Genomic DNA, 19,537 nt, shown 5'->3' with positions numbered 1-19,537 from the left:
AATCCGCTCTCTCAATTCAACCATTTCTCTGCACCTTCGCCATCTTGGGTGCAACCTTGTTATGATTCTCCTTCTGTTTGTGGTATAAATTATCTTATGTGATATTCAAATGTTTCAGGCAGAACGTTTAAATGACCATTGTCACCCATGCTGCAGTCTATGCCACTTCTTGAATGATATCGTCGAACATAGTTGTGGAGAGCAAATGTGGACACTACAATTTAAACATGTTCGCTAGATTCATCTTGTATAGACACTTGATTCGACTATAGACTTGCAAGATTCGACATTTGTTTGACGTTCTAATATGTCCAAAAACTTTTAAGAGTGGTTTAATGACTTGATCTGAGCTTGATTTTACTCGGATTCAACTAATGTTGATATCATTGGGTCCGTTTCATCAAATCGGTCATGTTGACTATAAGTTTACTGAAATCGGTGTTCTATAGACTTTTTATAAAGATTTGAATACTTTTTATTTAAAAATTATCTCGAAATCAGTGTAATGTCTCGAGTTTCGTGTTGAATGATGAAAATTTATTGATGACATATCAAAAGTAATATTTTATTTTAGTAGTGAATAAATAAATTATGACAATGATTTATATATAATTTCAAAATTAATATATTTGAAGTGCATCATGTAAAATTTGTGAGCTGCACTAGTGCTTTATAGGGGTTATTTGTTCAATTTTTTTTAAATATTATAATTGTTAAATGGGATTGCCGGCGGGTTGTGAGAGAGAGAGGTGAGGGAAGCATGAGCAGCTCGCCGGATTCGATCCCGCCGGGGTGGGAGGAGGCCATTGCCAGCTCGCCGGAAACACTCCCCCCTGGGTTCGAAAACCATAGTTCACTATCCAGCCCTACTTCACCGCCGCAGGAGAACCCACCCAGTTCTCTATCCTCTCCTGCTTCTCCGCAACCTCAGGAAAACCAAGTTAATTGCACCGATACCTCTCTCTCTCCATCTCCGACGCTGCCAAAAGAGAGCCGAAGCAAACACCCTCCTTCTTCTCTAAATCCGCCGCAGGAAAACCGTATTCCCTTATCTCACTCTCCAAGGCCTCCGCCGCAGGAAGCACCAGTTTCCTTATCTATTTCCTTTCCGCCGCCGCTGCTAGAGAAGCGAGATGCAATGCCTCGTCCTTCCCTGCAGTCGCAAGATGGCCAAGGTCCAGTCCCTTCTTCACAGTTTCCGCGGGGGAACCTAGGTTCCCTAAATCCCCCTCTCCAACAGTCTCTTCCAGGTTCGCTCTCAGCTATCTTACAAGGTTTGCTTAAGGGGAAACCATACATAGCATAACCTTAAAGATATATTTTAACTTGTCATTTGTTCTATTGCTGAGAATTTAGCAGTAAGCTTCTTTTTCAGCGAGGAATTTAGGTAGTTATTTCACTATCTCATTCCTCACACATTAGGTGATACTACATCTACGGATAGTAAGAAGAATGCATCTTGCTTGTTATCTCAGATTAGGCTAAAGTTTTGTGAGCTACTAGGGAGATGAACTCTTCATGATAGGGGTAATCATCCTGTGTATGAGTAAATTTTTACTGAAGTTAGAAATATTACTTCCTTGAAATTTATCCAAATACAGTGATCTAGGATGAGGCTTAACATTAACTTTTTTGTAATTATCCAAACTATGTATGGCTGAATTTATGAATTTTCGTTTCCTTTAATTCATATTAAGTGCTGCACAATATGTTAAAAATAATAATTTTATTTTTACTTAAATGTTTCACCCATGTTAATTCAGGTCTATTACTTTTCCTTCGTAATCCATTATTACTAATTTTTTCTATTTGGTGTTGGTTCCTTTTTCTGCCCTTAATTGTAGGTTCTAAACCACTTGGTTCTATTTTCAATTACTTTTTCCTCAATAAATTTAACAGTTATCTTCTTGATATAATTATTCTTAAATTTTTCTTTTCTAAAATTTTCACGCATCTATTTTAAAACACTTACATCATTAGCTTTCTATAATTTTTAATTGCCCAATAGCGGCATTTACTTGGCTTTATTGTAGTTTTGTACAATATTTATGGCTAATAATGAACATAAGAACATTTGTGGAAAGGGAATTAAAAAGAAGGCAATCCAATACGTATTAATTTAGTTCAACACAAATTAGACAAATTTTAATAAAGTCAAGTCATATGATCATAATTTGAATATAATGTAATGGCTAAGTTTCTTTGTTTTTAACAAAAGTAAAGGGCTTACGCAATATATTTGTTGTAGGGCTTAAGCTAGTGACTAACTGTAATGCTTAGGCTTCCAATTTTAGTCCTGTAGATCATTCAAGTTATTTTTTTGGTTATGCTTTATCTATTTTGTGGGCTGTGTCTTACTTACAATCGAACCCGTGTCATGATATTTGAAGTACTAAATTGCCAAAGCCAAAACTAAAAGCATTTCTCTACATTTGCTAGGTGTTTATCACTTCCTTTTAGACGATCACAATTGGTTTGTTAAAATTTAGGGAAATTTACATACGTTGCTCACATTTCTTATGTATTTACATATATCACACCTAAAGTTTTATATTTACATACATAGCACTTTGGTGCTTTAAATCTATGCATGAAAAGATGTATTTCAATTTTTAAAAAATGGTAATAATATCATTTTTTATGTGATATGAAGATTTGAGTGTTATGTGTGAATATGAAACTTTAGGGTGAGATATATAAATAAATACATAAGAATTGTGTTTGATGTAGCCCCAAAAATTTAAAGATGCTACTTATCCATTTAAATGACCCATTCTATGATTCAATTAAATATTATTAGGGCTATCTTGCTCAACATGATCTTCTTAATTAACAATAGTTTTATTGAATTAAAGCTAATTTTTTAATATGTTATCTATAAAATTAAATATACAATCTTTTTAATGCAAAACTTGCTATATAATTACTATTTTATATGAGGAAATCATTCCTAAAGCTTATTAAAGTCAAAATAGGCAACTATAAATGATAAAATATATTGTTGATGGTATATGTATATGATAAATAAGAATTTATAAGTCACCTCTTTGGAGTCATTCCCAAAGATTGTCCTTTTTCTGTTGATTTGGATGCCATTTCTAAATATTATTAGATATTATTTAATCATATTATATGTGATATTAGTTTAGCAATTTAATAAGCTAGGTTTGTTGATTTTCTTTTAGAATGGGTTGACATCTTCAAATGCAGTTGATTTATGCAAAAATGCTAAATTAAGATATTTTTGGCATGTGTTAGATAAATTTAGGAAGTATATTTATGGTCATTTTATACTTTGATAAAGATTATTGTTTTGAAGCATTACCACACACATGCTTAGCATCCATTTTGTGTTTGATCTCATAGAAGATAATGACTTAAATTTCTTTATTTACTATCTAATAAGATAATAAATTTAAGATGGACACTAATTTTGCTGGCAATAACCTCATATGAAATAAAATTTTTTTTTGGTAGATATTACTAATCAGTCAATGTAAGAGCAAGAGTCAATGTGGAATTTTAGTATCGATTTCATGAGGGAAACTTTAGGAAAAAAATATTCTAGTACTATAGCTCAATTATTTTGATTTGTTGGGGCAATCATTCTATCATGCTTTAAAATATTATCCATGCAAATTCAAGAAATTTAAGGACTAGATACTAAAGTTTGCGGATGAATTGAGTTGAGTTGATTAATAGGTTTTTTATGTTTGGACTCGTTTATGAAAAATCCGTTCAAGCTCGATTCGACTTGATTTGAACTTCTGAGATAGTTTTCAAAATTGGTTCACTTAAATTTATTATTCAAGATTGATTTGAGCTCGACTTGAGCTTAGTTCATTTTATGATTATTAAGTTTTTAAATAAGTAGCTTGTTTAGCTTTATCAAGCTACCCATTTAGCCCACTCAACTAAGTCGATTAAGCTTAGGGACGAACTTATTAAACCTAGTGAGCCGTGATAAACTTTTTAAGATTAGAACACAAACTTTTTATTTTTTTTTTAAAAAAAAACTTTAAAACAAAGCCATAACATCCCACCCACATACGCTACCTAAAAATAATTTATACCTTACAGCTCACAACATCTCGTCTCATTTAAACATCACACGATTAAATCCACTATGATGCAAGATTTAATGTGTTGGAAAGCTTGAAGCTTCACATGAGACTTGAGTAAAATTGGTGTGAGACTATTTTAGAATGGGTGGAAGAATATATTTATATTTATGAATAAAAAATTATTTATTATGTTTTTAATTTGTTTTTAAAACTATTAATCTTTGCATGAAAATCTATAATTAGATTTTTATTATTGGTTTTGTTTATTTGTTTTTTTTAAATTGGTTTTATTTGTTTTTTAATTAATAATATAAAGAAAGTAATTTAATTTTGAAATAAATTTTAATCATACTTTATTTAAATTAAATTATTGTTTTAGTCATAATTTATAATAGGTTTTATGTAAATATTGAGTTTTGATCAAACTTCTTAATAAGCTTGTTTGCGAGCTTCAAAGGATACTGTTCATATACATAAATGACCCAAATAATAAGTTGTTTAAGTGTGTTTATTTAGCATTCGAATACTTAAAAAATGTTCATGATCATTTGACTAGTTAATCAAACGATCACGACTGAGTTCCAATCGAGCTAAGTCACAACCAATGTGTCAAATGCTTAGTTTATTTGCATCCCTAGCTAGTTGAGCGCCAAAAAAGGAAAGGAATATCACATTTAGAAGGGTTTCGTCCCATTCTTTTGAGCAAATTGGCTCCAACCTATATCTAAACTTGCAATTAATCTGACATTTTCTTAAAGTTGAAAATTATGACCCAAAAAAGAGGAAAGTGTCAAGCTCCACTTTTATTAAACAAGCATTTACTTTACAAGCTAGAGATAATTTGCATGACTAAATTTCTTGTATGTTTTGTTTAACGGCTTGTCTATTCTATTTAGCAAAAAATTCTTTTTATTTTAGTACTTTCTCATATGCAACTAATAATATACTTTTTAGTTATATTTCTCCTGATTATGATTTTCAAATGAAAATTTTGTTACAAATGAAAGAAAAAATATCGAAAGAATGCTGAAGCTTATGAAGGAGACTTAAAATGAGTTATTATAGCTTTTGTTAGACAGATGCACAAAGAACCCATCTAATTGATTTCATGGACGTATGATATTTTTGTGCAAAGATATAATAAAAAAAAAACACTCCATTTATCTCTCCTTCTAAATCCAATGTAACATTTAATTTTCTAATTGCTCTTAGTTTATCTCATTACTTAATAATTCATGTCACGTTATTAGTTGTATTCTATCATTTATTGCTATAATTAAATGAATCTATAAATTATATTGCTTCACATAAATGCATGGTGATATGAAATAAAAGGAATGAATGCTTGAAGAGGATTTTTTCAAATATTGAAGATGCATCATTGGTTATTTTGAAATTTAACAGCTTCTTGCAATTCAATATTTATGTTACTGATCATTAGTCGATAGCTTCTCGAGGCACTATGAATGAAAATATTTGGTGGATGATTGATAGAGCTTGTTCCCAATGACTGTAAACTTTAGCTTTAACTTATTTGCTCAACGATATTCATCCTTTGGTTGTGAAAGTTGGAGCAAACACTCTTTTGTCATTCACTTAAGAGCAATAAGATAACTTATCAACGAGGAGAATATTTAGAATTTGTGAATGTTAATCTTCATCTTCTATCTATGAGGAGTTCAGAATTAACTAGAGACTAAATTTTAGGATATTGGTTGGGATAAATTAATTACATTATGTGATATTGAAACACCTAAAGTTACTGATCTTTTTTGATGAGTCATCATTGGAAATTATGTTTTTTTTTTATAAAAAGTGAAATTGTGATTGATTAGAATAGAGGGGCTATTGCTAATAATGTCTCTAGCATTGATTATGATAACTTCAATTAGTAATTATCATATTTTGTTTGATTTCTTCGAGGATGAAAATTGTATTTATTTTCCTAGAGAATTTTGCACATTTTGAAAGTAATGTTGCTATTCATAGAACATATGAGATTTTGAATATTTAATTAATGCTTATGTGATAAAACATTTTATTATTATTAATTGTGTGTCTTTCTTAATTTCTTTAATGTTATTATACTTCATCTCATGATGTATTCAGCAAGGAATAGTAGAAACTTATATATTTCATTTTAATAATTTATCAAAACTAAAAATGTATTCATGGAGTTATCATGTTTTAGTTTTTGTCATTATGTCAAGCCGTGATGTTCTTTTTGTTTCATATGTATGCTTCATAGGATGGTGTGTCACATACATGTTGGGGGTGTGTTATATGCATTCTGTGTCCTGTATGTGTCAGGTAGTGGATATTATTTGATAATAGTGTCAGTGCATCATTGATGGAACCTGTCTAGGCAGAGTAGGATTGTTTTATGACCAATATCCCTAGTGAAAGATGAAACATCATGCACGTGGGCTCTCAAAAAACTGAGAATGATAGGACTTCTTGCTTATTTTTTTATGAATTTTTATTTGCAGCTACTTTCGTTTTTTATAAATCTTGTTCATTATGCTATTTTGCTTATGGAGAGCACAGAATTTCATATTATGCACGCATGTAACAGCTGTAAAAGTTGAATGTTCTCTAAGTAATGAAAGAGAAACAACATTGCTTTAGCAGGCTAGATGCGTTAGTATTCTTAAGCATGCCACAAGGTGAAGTAGCAAAATAAAGAATACTGCCTAGCAGTTACCATTATCATGACTAGTATTCAAAGCATTCACGGTTGGATTTAAGTATCCTCTATTTACTTTTTTGTTAACTCCAATTTCCTCAAGTTATTTTGTTCAAGTTTTTCTATTGCTGCTTTTGACCTACCCCTTAGTCCGAAGAGGTTAATGATCTTACTTTTCGTTTATGATTGATTTCTTCTGCAAATAAACTTATTATTTATTGAGTACAGCGATTCTACATAGGTGCATAATTTGATATTATCATTTCATTAAATAAAGTCTTACGTTGGTCATAACATAATGTAAAGCCAAGTCAATAAAATTTTGAATCCATTCTAATTTTTTTCTTGTTTCTGTTAAAAGATCTTTCTTCTTTTCTTTAATGTTTAAACATGTTAATAAGATTTAGTATTTTGAAGTTTAATTAAAATAAAAGGCTGAGTAAATCATGCTCAAGTGTTGGAACCATTTCTGTGAAACAACTTTGTTTTATGGTGAGAATATTTCTTGAAAATTTCTTCTGTGTTTTGCATGTTCTCTGGCACAGAAATGGGTCAAATGGTCTGTGGGAGTTGCAGCGAGTTGCTTTCGTATCCACGAGGTTCAAAGTATATACAATGCGCCTGCTGTCAGACAACAAATTTTGTTTTGGAAGGTTGGCTTTAGCTCTTTCTCCAATTCCTTGTTTGTCTTAGTGATTCAATGGTTCATCTTTTTTCTCCAAGCTACCAGTTTGTCTGTTTGTCCATTTTCTTATATAATAATCTGAAGTCAGACCAAGTGTATTATATTCCTCAAATTTAAGCTGAGATTATAAAGTGAGTAATTGTGATTGGTTTATCCTTCATAAGTTCATTCAAGTACTATAAACTTGAGTGGGGATTGGGCGAAGAATTTACAGGGATTATGGATGGTGACTAAGATTTTTGGGAAGAAGAAATTAAAAAGGACAGACTAGATGTTTTTTGAATGTTAAAGAGTAACAGAAGGAGAACACAATTAAGAGAATATCTTAAAACTAATCATTCTTTTTATTTGTCATTTTAAGTTGCATGATTTTTTCCTCGTCAAAGTTAGTAGATGGAGCACATAAATCAGCTGAAGAACCACCTCGAAGCATTTTAGTAATTCACTCTCTTGAAAATTGATGCCATAACGTTGTTAAAGTGAGTTCCAAACTCAATTGATATGCATGATAAAGAAGTGAAAATTTTGAGCATTCTTATGTAAAACAGAACTACGTCTAAGGCTGGGCTTAAGCTAGCTAGAATTTTATGTGTTTGTTCATTTATTACCGTGCAGAAAATGGTGGTTCTTAAAGATATTAAAGCTTAAATTATCTTTGTTTAAGCTTTTGGTTTATTTTTTGTTTAGTCAATATGAGTTAAACATGAATAAATTAAGATGATTACCATCCAGAGGGATCACAAGTTCTTTATTGTTGTTGGCTTTTATGACATGAGAAAATTTTACTTATCTAACGTAGATGTTTTCAACTGTTATAGAGTTATCTCATACTCTGTCCATGATTTTTAAAATTTTTTTATGGATTTGATTGCTGCATTGCCTTGGTAAAATCAATTTTGTAATAATTCCGTTCATATGCTAACCAATCTTCCTTGTTTTGATTACGTATTGATGTAACATAAATTATTGAGGCAAACTAAAATGATCTAGAAATTTGCTTCCATGTTGTTGATAAAAAAGTGTGTATCTCGGGTGTAATGACCACAATTGATGTTAAATAAACAAACAAATTTATAATAGGAATGATCATGTTCATCCTGTTTGAGAACGGCAATATGATAAAGCTGTTCATGCTTTAATTATTCTTATTTCCTTAACAAATATTACTGAAGCCGATTACTGATGCAAACACTAGCGAACTCTAATTTTGACTGATTGCTTGGCTTGACTGATTTAGCTCTCTAGATATTTTACTTCCATTGTAGGCTTAGTTCATTCAATTGCCATAAGCAAAGTTGCAAATTGCCTTTTGAATTACTTGTCTCTCTGCGTTGCCTCAAATGAGCTTAAGAAATGAACCAAAAATTCCTATTTTTTGGGTGGGCTGCCTTGCTGCGCACTATTTAAAAATGATATGTTATGATGGTGCCAGGTAGTCTATGTGCTTCCTAGCATTTATTTTATTTTTATTTTCTTTTAAAATTTTTAATAATTTTGTTTACTTTGTAGCTATCAGCTTTAATTTCATGACTGAACAAATTTACATTTTGTTTCTAATCAAACTCATTATTTCCCATGTTTTCTTTAAAATTTCTATGTAAGGTAGGTCTCGATGTGAATTGTCTTAATTTATAAAATGATTCTTTTGTATGTTTATGACAATTATTGATGGATGTCCATATGCAGCACATCAGGTGGGCATTGTAAAGTGTGGGAAATGTTCTGTGCTACTTATGTACCCATATACATCTAGTTCTTTAAGATGTTCATCCTGCCATCATGTGACTGAAATTGGAGTGAGTTCTGATCTTCATTTTATACATAAAAATTGTTTCTTTGCTTTTGGTTGTAAAAAATTTATTTTACCTAAAACATGCAAAACTGTTTTTTTATTGCTATAAAAACATATGCATATTTAGCATATGATTACCTATTCTTTATGCCATAAATCATAGGACGGCTGTCTTTACATTGTTACTTTAACTTTTTAGGCTCAGTTAATATGTGAAATTCACAATTGAGAGGTTAGTACTGATTCGATTTATGAAAAGAAAGAACATCACGACAAACTTAATGGGAGTCTATATTCATCTTGCTACATAGACCAGAAAATTCCTAGCATGAGTCGTTATAAACAATAGCTATTCTCATATGAATTTGTTTTATAGAAGGGATAAATAAGGCAAAGAAGAAAAAGGTTTTGTTCAAGTTTTTATCATTAACTAGCGATCCTTCATTACTTTTTTGATTTCAGTGGGCAGTTCAATGAAATCCATATCGGCTTATTATTTCATGAAAAATTCTGGAGAGAAAATACATGCTAAGGAAAAGGAAAAGATGGTTACTTTTCAGTTGAATTCTCATGCCATAGTTTTTTTATGCTTATTGTTCTGGTGAGCACAACTAGATGAACTATTAGAAATTTTGTACCAGATTTGGAACACAATATATTTGACCCCATGGACCCATAGTTTTGTATAGATTCTAATGATCACAAATAACACTTAAGGAATTGGGGATTGATGGTATTATAAACTGTGTGTATGTGGGTAATAGATACAACATCATAATGAATCACTTTAAAATTAATTTTGTGGAACCTGCAATGACTTTGTGGATATTTATAAACCTTTGCGGAGATTTGTTTTACATGAGTAATTTTTATCATTTTCTTGCATAATTTTATAATTATGTTTATTAAAATATCAATTTAAATAATTATTGGTAGCGAGGGATTAAAAAATTCGCACCTCGAAATGACTGGTGAGATAGTTTATTTGAGGCTCCAGTTAAATTTTTAGAAGGCATATGAGATAGTAGATAAAACACTGCTTAAAGATTTCATCCTCATTTTATAAGGATTTTAAGATTTGGGTTTAGAGGTTTCCCATATATGCAAGTCTCTATAGTTAATTACCCCTATTAATAATGGGAGATCTCTTTCGATTAAGGCTAGTCATTAGATAGCTAACTATTTAGCGTATAGTAGCAGCAATCAGGCTTTTAAATTTTAGAAATTGTAGAAATGATGACGAACCCAATTTAGATCTCATACTTCAATCATCCTTGGTCGTCATGGTTCATAATTTACTTAGTTTGAGGAGATAGTTATCCCAACCAGACTGAAAGATTTTTATCAACAATCATCAGTTGTGTCATCCAAGGGAATCTTGTAGATTTGGGTGGACGTTTGTCTAAGAGGATCATTCTAAGTTGATCTTAGTTAACATAAAACTCTATGTCGATCAAATATAACTTTATGATTTATGACTCGAAAGGTAAAAGATCATTGTGGAACATACGTGCTACAACATAACAATAATTTAATGGTGTCATGTGGCGACAAATTATCCGGTCAGATGAATCTAATCATAATTGCTATTTTTTTAGATCATGAGCAAAACCATGCAGATATAAGACTCAAGCGACGTCTTTAATTACTGGTGTATATTTATTTTGAGCGTGAATATAGTGATATACTTGATGTGACATTATTTTTTTGTGAGTTAAAATTAATTAAAAATTTTCACCATCGACAAATTATTGTGGAGGTCAAAGTGAATGGAGTTTGCTTTAAGTTTTTGGTGATTGATTTTACTTGAATATTTTGGTTTGATAGTATGCAAATTTAATTTTAATGTCTACTATAAAATTTAACCCATTCGATTGAAATTTTCAGTAAACATTGTTATCATTAGGGTGGGGCATTTAAAACACTTTTATTTGTGATTTTTTGGAATTTGTAGTTTAATATCTTCAAAAGTATTAGTCTCATTTGCTTCGTTCTTAATGAAGAGGATCCTTCTAATTAGATCCAACTTACTACCTTATCATATGTACAAGGTAGACCACTCGAGAGCATGCACGGTTAGGTTAAACTTATATTCAATTTGCACATCTTTTTATACTTAATGATTTATAAATTTGATTTTTTTTTTAAAGAAGAACTTTCATGAAGTCTAAATATACTTGCACAATTCTCAAGGTGGATCACATTTTAGGTTAAACTTATATTCAATTTGCACATCTTTTTTAGACCAAGTGTTTGGACATTCGGTATATTGGTCAGAGCAAATAAGGAGATAAAATTAAAAGTTCTTGGGTGGGATTAGGGCTTAATTAGGGATCACACGCACGGTTGGTGTGGATGCTCGGGACAAATGGAGGCGACAGTAGAGACAAATGTTGAGGTTGGATTTGTTGATGACTGATGCAAGGCAGCATATGGAGTAGATTGATGGGAAGGTTGAGTGGGCTCGTGGTGGGAAATGATCGATAAGATTCATTGTTGGTGTGTGTAATTGACGAGTGACAAGACTCGTCAGGAAGTTGTACATGTGAATCTATATTTCTTGAACTATCGCGTAGCGGGGAAGTACTATGCGGTTTTTGCCAACATGTGTAAAAGGGAGTTATGGACATGTGAATGTTTTTAAAAACTAAACGAGAGAGTGGGAGTATTTTTATTTAAATTTATTTTTTTTCGATTTCAGTGGTCAAAAAATATCTCCCAAAAAATATAGGGCACAGTTAAAGAGGATAATATTTGTTGCAAACGGTCTATATGGATCTTCAAATATTGTTGTCATACTAATGATTTTAATTTATTTATCTTTAGTAGTGCTCATAGATGTTGATACAAAATAAATTTGAACTTTAATATGCAGGCTTATATAATTGAAAATTGATATATAGTTATTATTGCATCATAAATTTCATAAATTTTGTGTAATTGGATTTCTTTTAATATTATAAGAAACTACCTCCTAAAATTGTTGCTATGTAAATTTCTTTAGCTTTGTTGCCATAGCTTATTGAGCTAAATGGAATGATGTTAATGGTCTGAAAATTTGTACGTGAAAAACTTAAGGCTCGTTTGGGGCAGCTTATTTGGCGCAGTGCGTTCTGAAAACATCAGATGAAGCGTTTGGAAATAGTGGCGCAACTACTTTTCTTAAAAATTTATGTTAAACGCGGGTCGAGGGTTCAACCCTGTGGCCTGCATTTTTTCTCGAACTTATTACTGACCTACCCTCTCGCGCTCCCCATTCACTGTTGCCCTCTCTCTTGCGTTTCTTCCGCCCTCTTCCTCTCTCGCGCCTCTCTCCGATGGCAACAGGTTGTCTTTCTCTTTTTCTTCTTCCCTTTGATCTTTAGTGGTAACGAGTTGTCTCTCTACTCTCCCTCTTCCCTCCGATCTCCAGCTCTCTCTCCATTTCGTCCTCCTACGGTATGACCAATTTTTTTCAATGTAATGAGTCTCCTTGTGATTTGTTACTTTCTCACTTGCGGTTTGAAGTGAGAATTTGGATTTTACTATTTCTTTCTCATTTGCGGTTTGAAGTGAGAATTTGAATTTTGCAATTTGTGGCTTTCTCTTTATGATTTAGAATTTGGATTCTGCAAATTTGTGGTTGAATGTGATATGAAATAGGGTTCTATCTTTACATTTGATGTTTGAGTTAGAATTTGAGAAATGACTAAAAAACGGTGCTTGATTTGTTGATAGAAATGTTTCGAGAGCCTTGTATGTAGTATCCTCAAATGAAAAATATGAAATGAGTTTTTATCTTTACCTTTGATGTTTAAGTGAAATTTTGAGAAATAGCTGAAAGAGGGTGCTTGATTTGTTGTTAATAATGTTTCGGTGTCCTGTATATAGTATCCTCAAATGAAAAATATTAGGTGGGATTTTATCTTTATCTTTGATATTTGAATGAGAATTTCAGAAATGGCTGAAAGAGGGTGCTTGATTTGTTGTTAGCAATGCTTCAGGTGCCCTGTATGTAGTATCCTCAAATGAAAAATATTGGGTGGGGTTTTATCTTTATCTTTGATGTTTGAGTGATAATTTAAGGAATGACTGAAAGAGGGTGCTTGATTTGTTGTTAGTAATGTTTCGAGTGCCCTGTATGTAGTATCCTTAATTTAAAAACATGGAATGGGGGTTTATGTTTGCCTTTGTTGTTCGAGTGAGAATTTGAGAAATGGCTGAAAGACTGTGCTTCATTTGTTGTTAGCAATGTTTCGGGTTCCCTGTATGTAGTAGTCTCAAATGAAAAATATGGGGTGGGGTTTTATCTTTACCTTTGTTGTTTGAGTGACAGTTTGATGAATGGCTGAAAGAGGGTGTTTGATTTGTTAATAACAATGTTTCAGGTGTCTTGTATGTAACTACATCAAATGAAAAATATGGGGTAAGGTTTTACCTTTACCTTTGATGTTTGGTGGTGTTGTACGTTGGTTTGTGTGTGGAGTTGATGGTTGATGTGTGGTTGTGTTTGTATTAAAGAATGTGTTGGTGATGTGTGGATGTGGTGGTTGGTTTGTGGTTGTGTTTATGCTGAAGAATATGTTAGTGGAACTGTGGAGGTGGTGGTGTTGCGGAGATGTGATTGGTGTGTGGCTGTGTTTGTGATAGAGATGTGTTGGTGGATGTGTAAAGGTGATGGTGTTGTAGTGGTGGTTTTTGGTGTGTGGTTGTGGTTGTGTTTGTGTGGAGGTGTTGTTTTGTGTTAAAGGTGGTGGTGGTGTTGTGGATGTGCGGAGGTGTTAGCGTGCGGAGGTGTTGGTGTATGGAGGTGGTGGCAGTGGTGATGTGTAGGTGGGGTTGTAGTGTAGTGTGGAGGGGCATTAATAATGATATTGTGGCATTTATATTTTTTATTTGTGATATTTTGACATGATATTGTGACATTCATTATTTATGTTAATTAGTTTTTTTCATGCTAGTAATACAATGGTTAAAACAAAAGAAGCTGGTTCATTTGTAATGTGGGATAAAGAGACAATATTAATATTTTGCTACATTTGCCTTAAGCAGTTCAAACTGGGAAATAGGCCGACAACCTATTTTCACAAGGAAGACTGATAAAATTTGATTAGAAAATTCAGGATAAGTACAGCGAGAGAGTATGATAGGATGTTGTTAAAAATAAGTGGGATCAGCTAAAGAATGATTGTAAAATCTGGAAAGAATTGAAGCGAGGATCAATGGGGTTGGAGTGGGATCCGGTAAAGTGAACGATTGATGCTTCCGAGGTGTGGTGGGCAGAGAGACTGGCGGTTAGCATTTTTGAAATGTCCCCCATTTTTGTCAATTTTTAATTTATTTTCAAATCCAACAACGTGTTATATGAATTTGTAGGGGGTGTCAGCTGCACAAAAATTTAAATATTGTGGAATCAATTTTGAGCTGGAGTAGAATCTAGATCGTATGTTTGGAGGTGGACTTTTTGGTATGACTTCTTTGAGTAACTTCTTTGAATAGTGCAACTTCAACTCATTTGAAAAAGTACACAACAGCTGCTAAAATAATTCAATGCCCCTTGGATGATGGTGGATTGAGTCAGCTTTGTGCTCCAACCTTCAAATGTTAAAGATGCTAGAGTTGGGTATAGTGTGTGTTTGGTGGCTGATGTGTTGTGGTACAATGAATTTGATATTTGTGAGAGTTTTTGGTATGATCAATATAATCTTTCATCATTGATAGTTAATTTTTATTGACATTTTGGAGTTTGATTGGTGTGCACCACAAAGTCCTTTATGAACTTCAATTATAATATTATTTTCATCAGTCTCTAATCTCTATAGTCACATTTGATAGAAGGATCTACGATAAAGGGTGTCATTAATGAAGCAATGCAAATCATAAGCTTTCTTCTTGATTTGTGCAGCTATTGATTTATTTTAAGCTAATATATCTTCTTTGAAGTAGCCAATGAAGGGTTATCTTCAGTCATGTTGATTTTCTATCATTAAGGCTTCGTGTTGTCTTTGATAAATGATTTGTGAGGGAGTGTGTGGAACAAAAAAAAAAAGCTATATCCTAGGTGCTCAAACATGATGACCCCTTTTCCAACCATGTTTGTGTAATGTAGACTCAGTTAATTTTAGCCATCTCTTTGGTCAATTTGGCTATATAGTCTGCTTTATTATTCTGAGTTTAAGAAACTCAAGTTAGTGAGACATGTTAAATTTGTTCCATGAGTTGAAGAATTCTTTTGTGATAATAAGCCAACTCAATCTTATTAATCTTTTAAGTGCCTAATACTTGATTTATAACAAGCTATGTGTCTCCGAAATGCGATGATTATCTTGAGACTAGCTTTTAGAGCTCTATACATAGCTTCATTATTCGTTTGAGACTCAGCTAAGCCATTTCATTATTCCTCTATTTGGTATCATGGAGATGAGACTAATACATGCTCTTGCCTTTGCAAAATCTAGAGGTTGGGCTTGCGTTATAGAGGAGGCCTTAATAAAATATATTTCCCAAATATATAGCTTTTCATTTTCTTAAGTTAACATAATTTGTTCATCACTAAACATTGCTGAGCAGATAATTTGCAGGAACAAGACGAATAATGAGAAAGTTTATTAAAATTTCTTCTTTTTTTTGGAGGAACATATGTGATATCAAATTACAAGAGTATGACTATCCATCGAGTCAAGTGACTTGTCAAATGATTATATTGTCATTAAGAACTTCAGCAAATCAATTCTTGAGACATGGGTAATTTTATAAAAGCAAAGTTTTTAAATGACAATGATTAAGGCCAAACAATGCTTCTTAATTAGGGAATATCTTATTTATACTTTTGCGAGCCTTTAACTAATATAATAGAAAATGTTCTGTTTTCTTTTTCATTATGTTGAGCTAACAGAGCTCCACAAGACTCTTCTAATGATGATGTATATAAAATAACAAGCTTCTATAGAATGACAATCATCTATTCAAATTCAACATCCTAGTAAGAGGCTTCTCTCGAATCTAAGTCATTTCGATAGGGCTAGGGCGTGAATTTTAGCCACCCAAAAATTTTTAACGACTTTATTGAGAAGGATTTTTCTTCATCTTTAGCCAGACATACTTTTGATATAATAATAGTAAAGTATTAATAATATTAAAATTTGAAATCTTAAAGTGATGTCATTATAACCTATGATATGTTCTTGTTTATGGATGGATTCTCGAGATATAACCAGATTAAATTGACATTTGAATATAAGAAACATACTTCATTTAGAACACCTATCAATATCTATTGTTACACAATCATTTTTTTTTATTTGAAAAAAATAAAATAACAAAGTAAAGGGTTATGTCTGACATATTTGATGACATGATCCATCAGAAGGTGGAGTGCTATGTCAATGATCTTGTCGTTACAAGTGAATATCATCGAGACCACATAGAAGATTTGAGGATGGTCTTTAGAAGAATCAAGAAGTTTGATTTTAAAATGAATTCTCTCAAACATGTCTTTGGGGTTACATCAAAAAAATTTCTTGGGTATATTGGACGTCATAGAGAAATTAAGATTGACTCTAATAAAATCAAAGTGATCATCTGAACGTTTTCTCCCAAAAAAATCTGTCAACTATATTTTTTACGTAGTTAGCTTGCATTCATTCGACATTTTATATCCAATTTATCAATCGCTTTTAGCTAATCGAGGACTTTGTGCCAATCAAATGTACGTCTATGATTCACGACTCAAAGATTAGAAAACTGTTGAGAATTATACAAGCTACAATTATCATCACAATTTAATTTTATAATTTGACGATAAATCACGCGAAAGGACTTTGTGCCAATCAAATGTACATCTATGATTCACGACTCAAAGATTAGAAAGCTGTTGAGAATTATACAAGCTACAATTATCATCGCAATTTAATTTTATAATTTGACGATAAATCACGCGATCAGACGGTTTTGATTGTAATAACTATTTTTTGTATAGTTAATTGCTTGAAGATTGACTTCAGTGAGAAGTGATCTTTTTTTGGAAGATATTAACATTGTATGCTAATGTTGTTGGTGTCAACTATTGGCATTGACTTTGATGCCATTAGAATAATTTGAGATGAGTTGTAGTCGAGACAATTGTTTCATCATTGCTGCAAACATTAAAGAGTGAGGGACAATCTAATGGAAATTGAGATATGAGTTTGTTGATTTTGGAAGACTTGAAAAAATCTTTGGTGATATTGATGAAGAATATAATAATATCATATAGATTGAATAGTTCTACATGTGACATTAATATAAAGCTTATTATTTGTAATGTTCATGATATATGCTTCTTTTTGTTGAAATTTATGAGCTTGCCTGAGGTTTAAGATCATATTATCGAATATAATACTTATAATTCATAAACTCACAATTTTAGTCCTAGAGAGTTGAATTTTGAGCACTCGGCAAATATAATGGAGGAGGCCTTTAAGATAGCAACTTCTCTTCGTTGCATATGTTAGTAAGATCAAGGCATTTGCCATAGTAGTGATTGATTGTGTTGATATTATGATTTCAGTTATACTCTTTAATTGTCTTAAGGAGGGTCACGAATACTTCTTTTTAGAAAGTTCGTTGTCCTTGAGTTGTTATTATAGGATGCCATTTGTGGCAAAGATGGTGAGAGAAGCTCAGAAGAAAATTTTAGGCTTATTTTAAATTGTTTATTAGAGCTCGAGTCAATGATATTTTCTTGTGTGGAAGAGTTTGGGAGAAGTCCTACAAAATTTGAACTCATCTAGGGTTGTTTGTTGTGTTGACCGACGACTTTGACATGTATTAAAAAGGTTGAGGGAAATTCACCCATGATGTTTGACTTGCCCAAAACTATTTATAAAAGTGTTACTTGACGAGGTTAAACTGTGTTAAAGTAGTTGAGAAAAACTCATTGATAGTTTCTTGCATACAACAACAACAACAACAACAACAAAGGCTTAATCCTACTAAGTGGGGTCGGCTACATGAATTTTTTTTCTCCATTGAGTCCTATTTAGACTAATAATTTTTTTGCATATTTGAGATTATTTGTCAGACTGTTATCCAGTGACATTATGATAGGTCCAAAAAAAAAAATCCATCAAGTGTGTTTATTCTGTCCAAGAATGCTTGTTTGAGTGCTACTGGGAATGCTCGACTTGTGTGGAGGAGGTAAAAAAAATTTATTGGCGATATTTGATCTATTCAAGATTGTTTGTTAGAGTACTACTCGGTGTTGTTGGCGTATGTTGAAGAGGATGAATGCAATCTATCAAGGATGTTTGGCTTATTTGAGGTTATTTGTTGATGTGTTACTAGGTAATATTAGCCAATGCCAAGGAAAATTCATTAATGATTTCTTATTCATACTAGGTTGTTTGTGGGGGTGTTATTAAGTGATATTAATTTATATAAATGAGATCGAAGATAATTCATTTCGGACTTTTGAACCACCCAAGGTTTTTTTTATCCAAGTGTTACTCAATGTTATATCTTGATTGAAAAGGGTCGGTGGTCTTGTGTACCTAAATCAATGGTAAAATCGTTTTGTATTTAGGAGTTGCATGATTTGTTGAAAAAGTAATGCAATGTAAAAAGAATATAGTGTAAAATTAATGTGTTGTGTTTATAATATTTTGGAATTGTATGGTTCAGTGTAAAATAAATGCAGACTTCATTTTTTTTTTTTTTGTTTGAAGTAAAATGATAATAGTGTAAAAAATGAGGTTGATAACATGCGATTAGACGACATTGGGTGGCTAGTGGCGGCATTAAGTCGGATAGTTGGAGGTAGGTAAGTGGGTTGGAGGTTGTTGGTAGTGGCTGGTGGCTAGCTAGTGGTTGTGGCTGGTGGCAGTGGCTAGCAGTGATTGAAGGAGGATGGCTAGTGGCTGCCAAAGGAAGTGACGGGCTGGGAAGTGATCGATGTCGGCGGAAATGGCAGTGGCTACCAGCAAAGATGGTAGTGTCAGGCAATCGGTAACCGGTGGTGGCAGGCAATCGGTAAACGGTGGTGGCAGGCAATCGGTAAACGGTGGTGGCAGGCAATCGGTAAACGGTGGTGGCAGGCAATCGGTGGACGGTGGCAGGCCTGCTGTGGGCGACCCCATTTGCAGCGGTCGACACCAGCTGCAGCGGGCGGCACCAGCCATCAATACTTTACATAAAGTTGTATATTTGAAATTCACCCAAATCCATCAAATTTCAAATCATTGAAAATAAGTCGTAGAATGAATTCCAAATGCCTTGTAACTAGGGGTGTAAACGAGCCGAACACGAGCGAGCCATGCTTAGCTCGTGTTCGGCTCCTTTATAGTTTGAGCTCA

General features: G+C 32.6%; 1 protein-coding gene across 2 annotated transcripts in view; it reads left to right on the top strand.

Annotated features, from left to right (window-relative positions):
- The first annotated feature begins 693 nt into the window (after positions 1 to 693).
- The window catches only part of LOC110029351 (pectinesterase inhibitor 10-like), a 20,561-nt gene continuing 1,717 nt past the window's right edge, over positions 694 to 19,537 (top strand). Inside the window, exons 1-3 of one of the 2 annotated variants that reach the window (XM_020731605.1) lie at positions 694 to 1,250; positions 7,296 to 7,403; positions 9,122 to 9,231. In XM_020731605.1, coding sequence (XP_020587264.1) covers positions 761 to 1,250; positions 7,296 to 7,403; positions 9,122 to 9,231 — 708 coding nt within the window. In that variant the 5' untranslated portion in view covers positions 694 to 760. The remainder of the gene's footprint in view (positions 1,251 to 7,295; positions 7,404 to 9,121; positions 9,232 to 19,537) is intronic. The other variant, XM_020731606.1, reaches the window with a different exon arrangement.

The sequence above is a fragment of the Phalaenopsis equestris genome, unplaced genomic scaffold (assembly GCF_001263595.1).
Source record: "Phalaenopsis equestris unplaced genomic scaffold, ASM126359v1 Scaffold000566, whole genome shotgun sequence".
Lineage (NCBI taxonomy): Eukaryota > Viridiplantae > Streptophyta > Magnoliopsida > Asparagales > Orchidaceae > Phalaenopsis > Phalaenopsis equestris.
The sequence above is the reverse complement of the archived record's forward strand: the minus strand, read 5'-3'. Positions and strand labels throughout refer to the sequence as shown.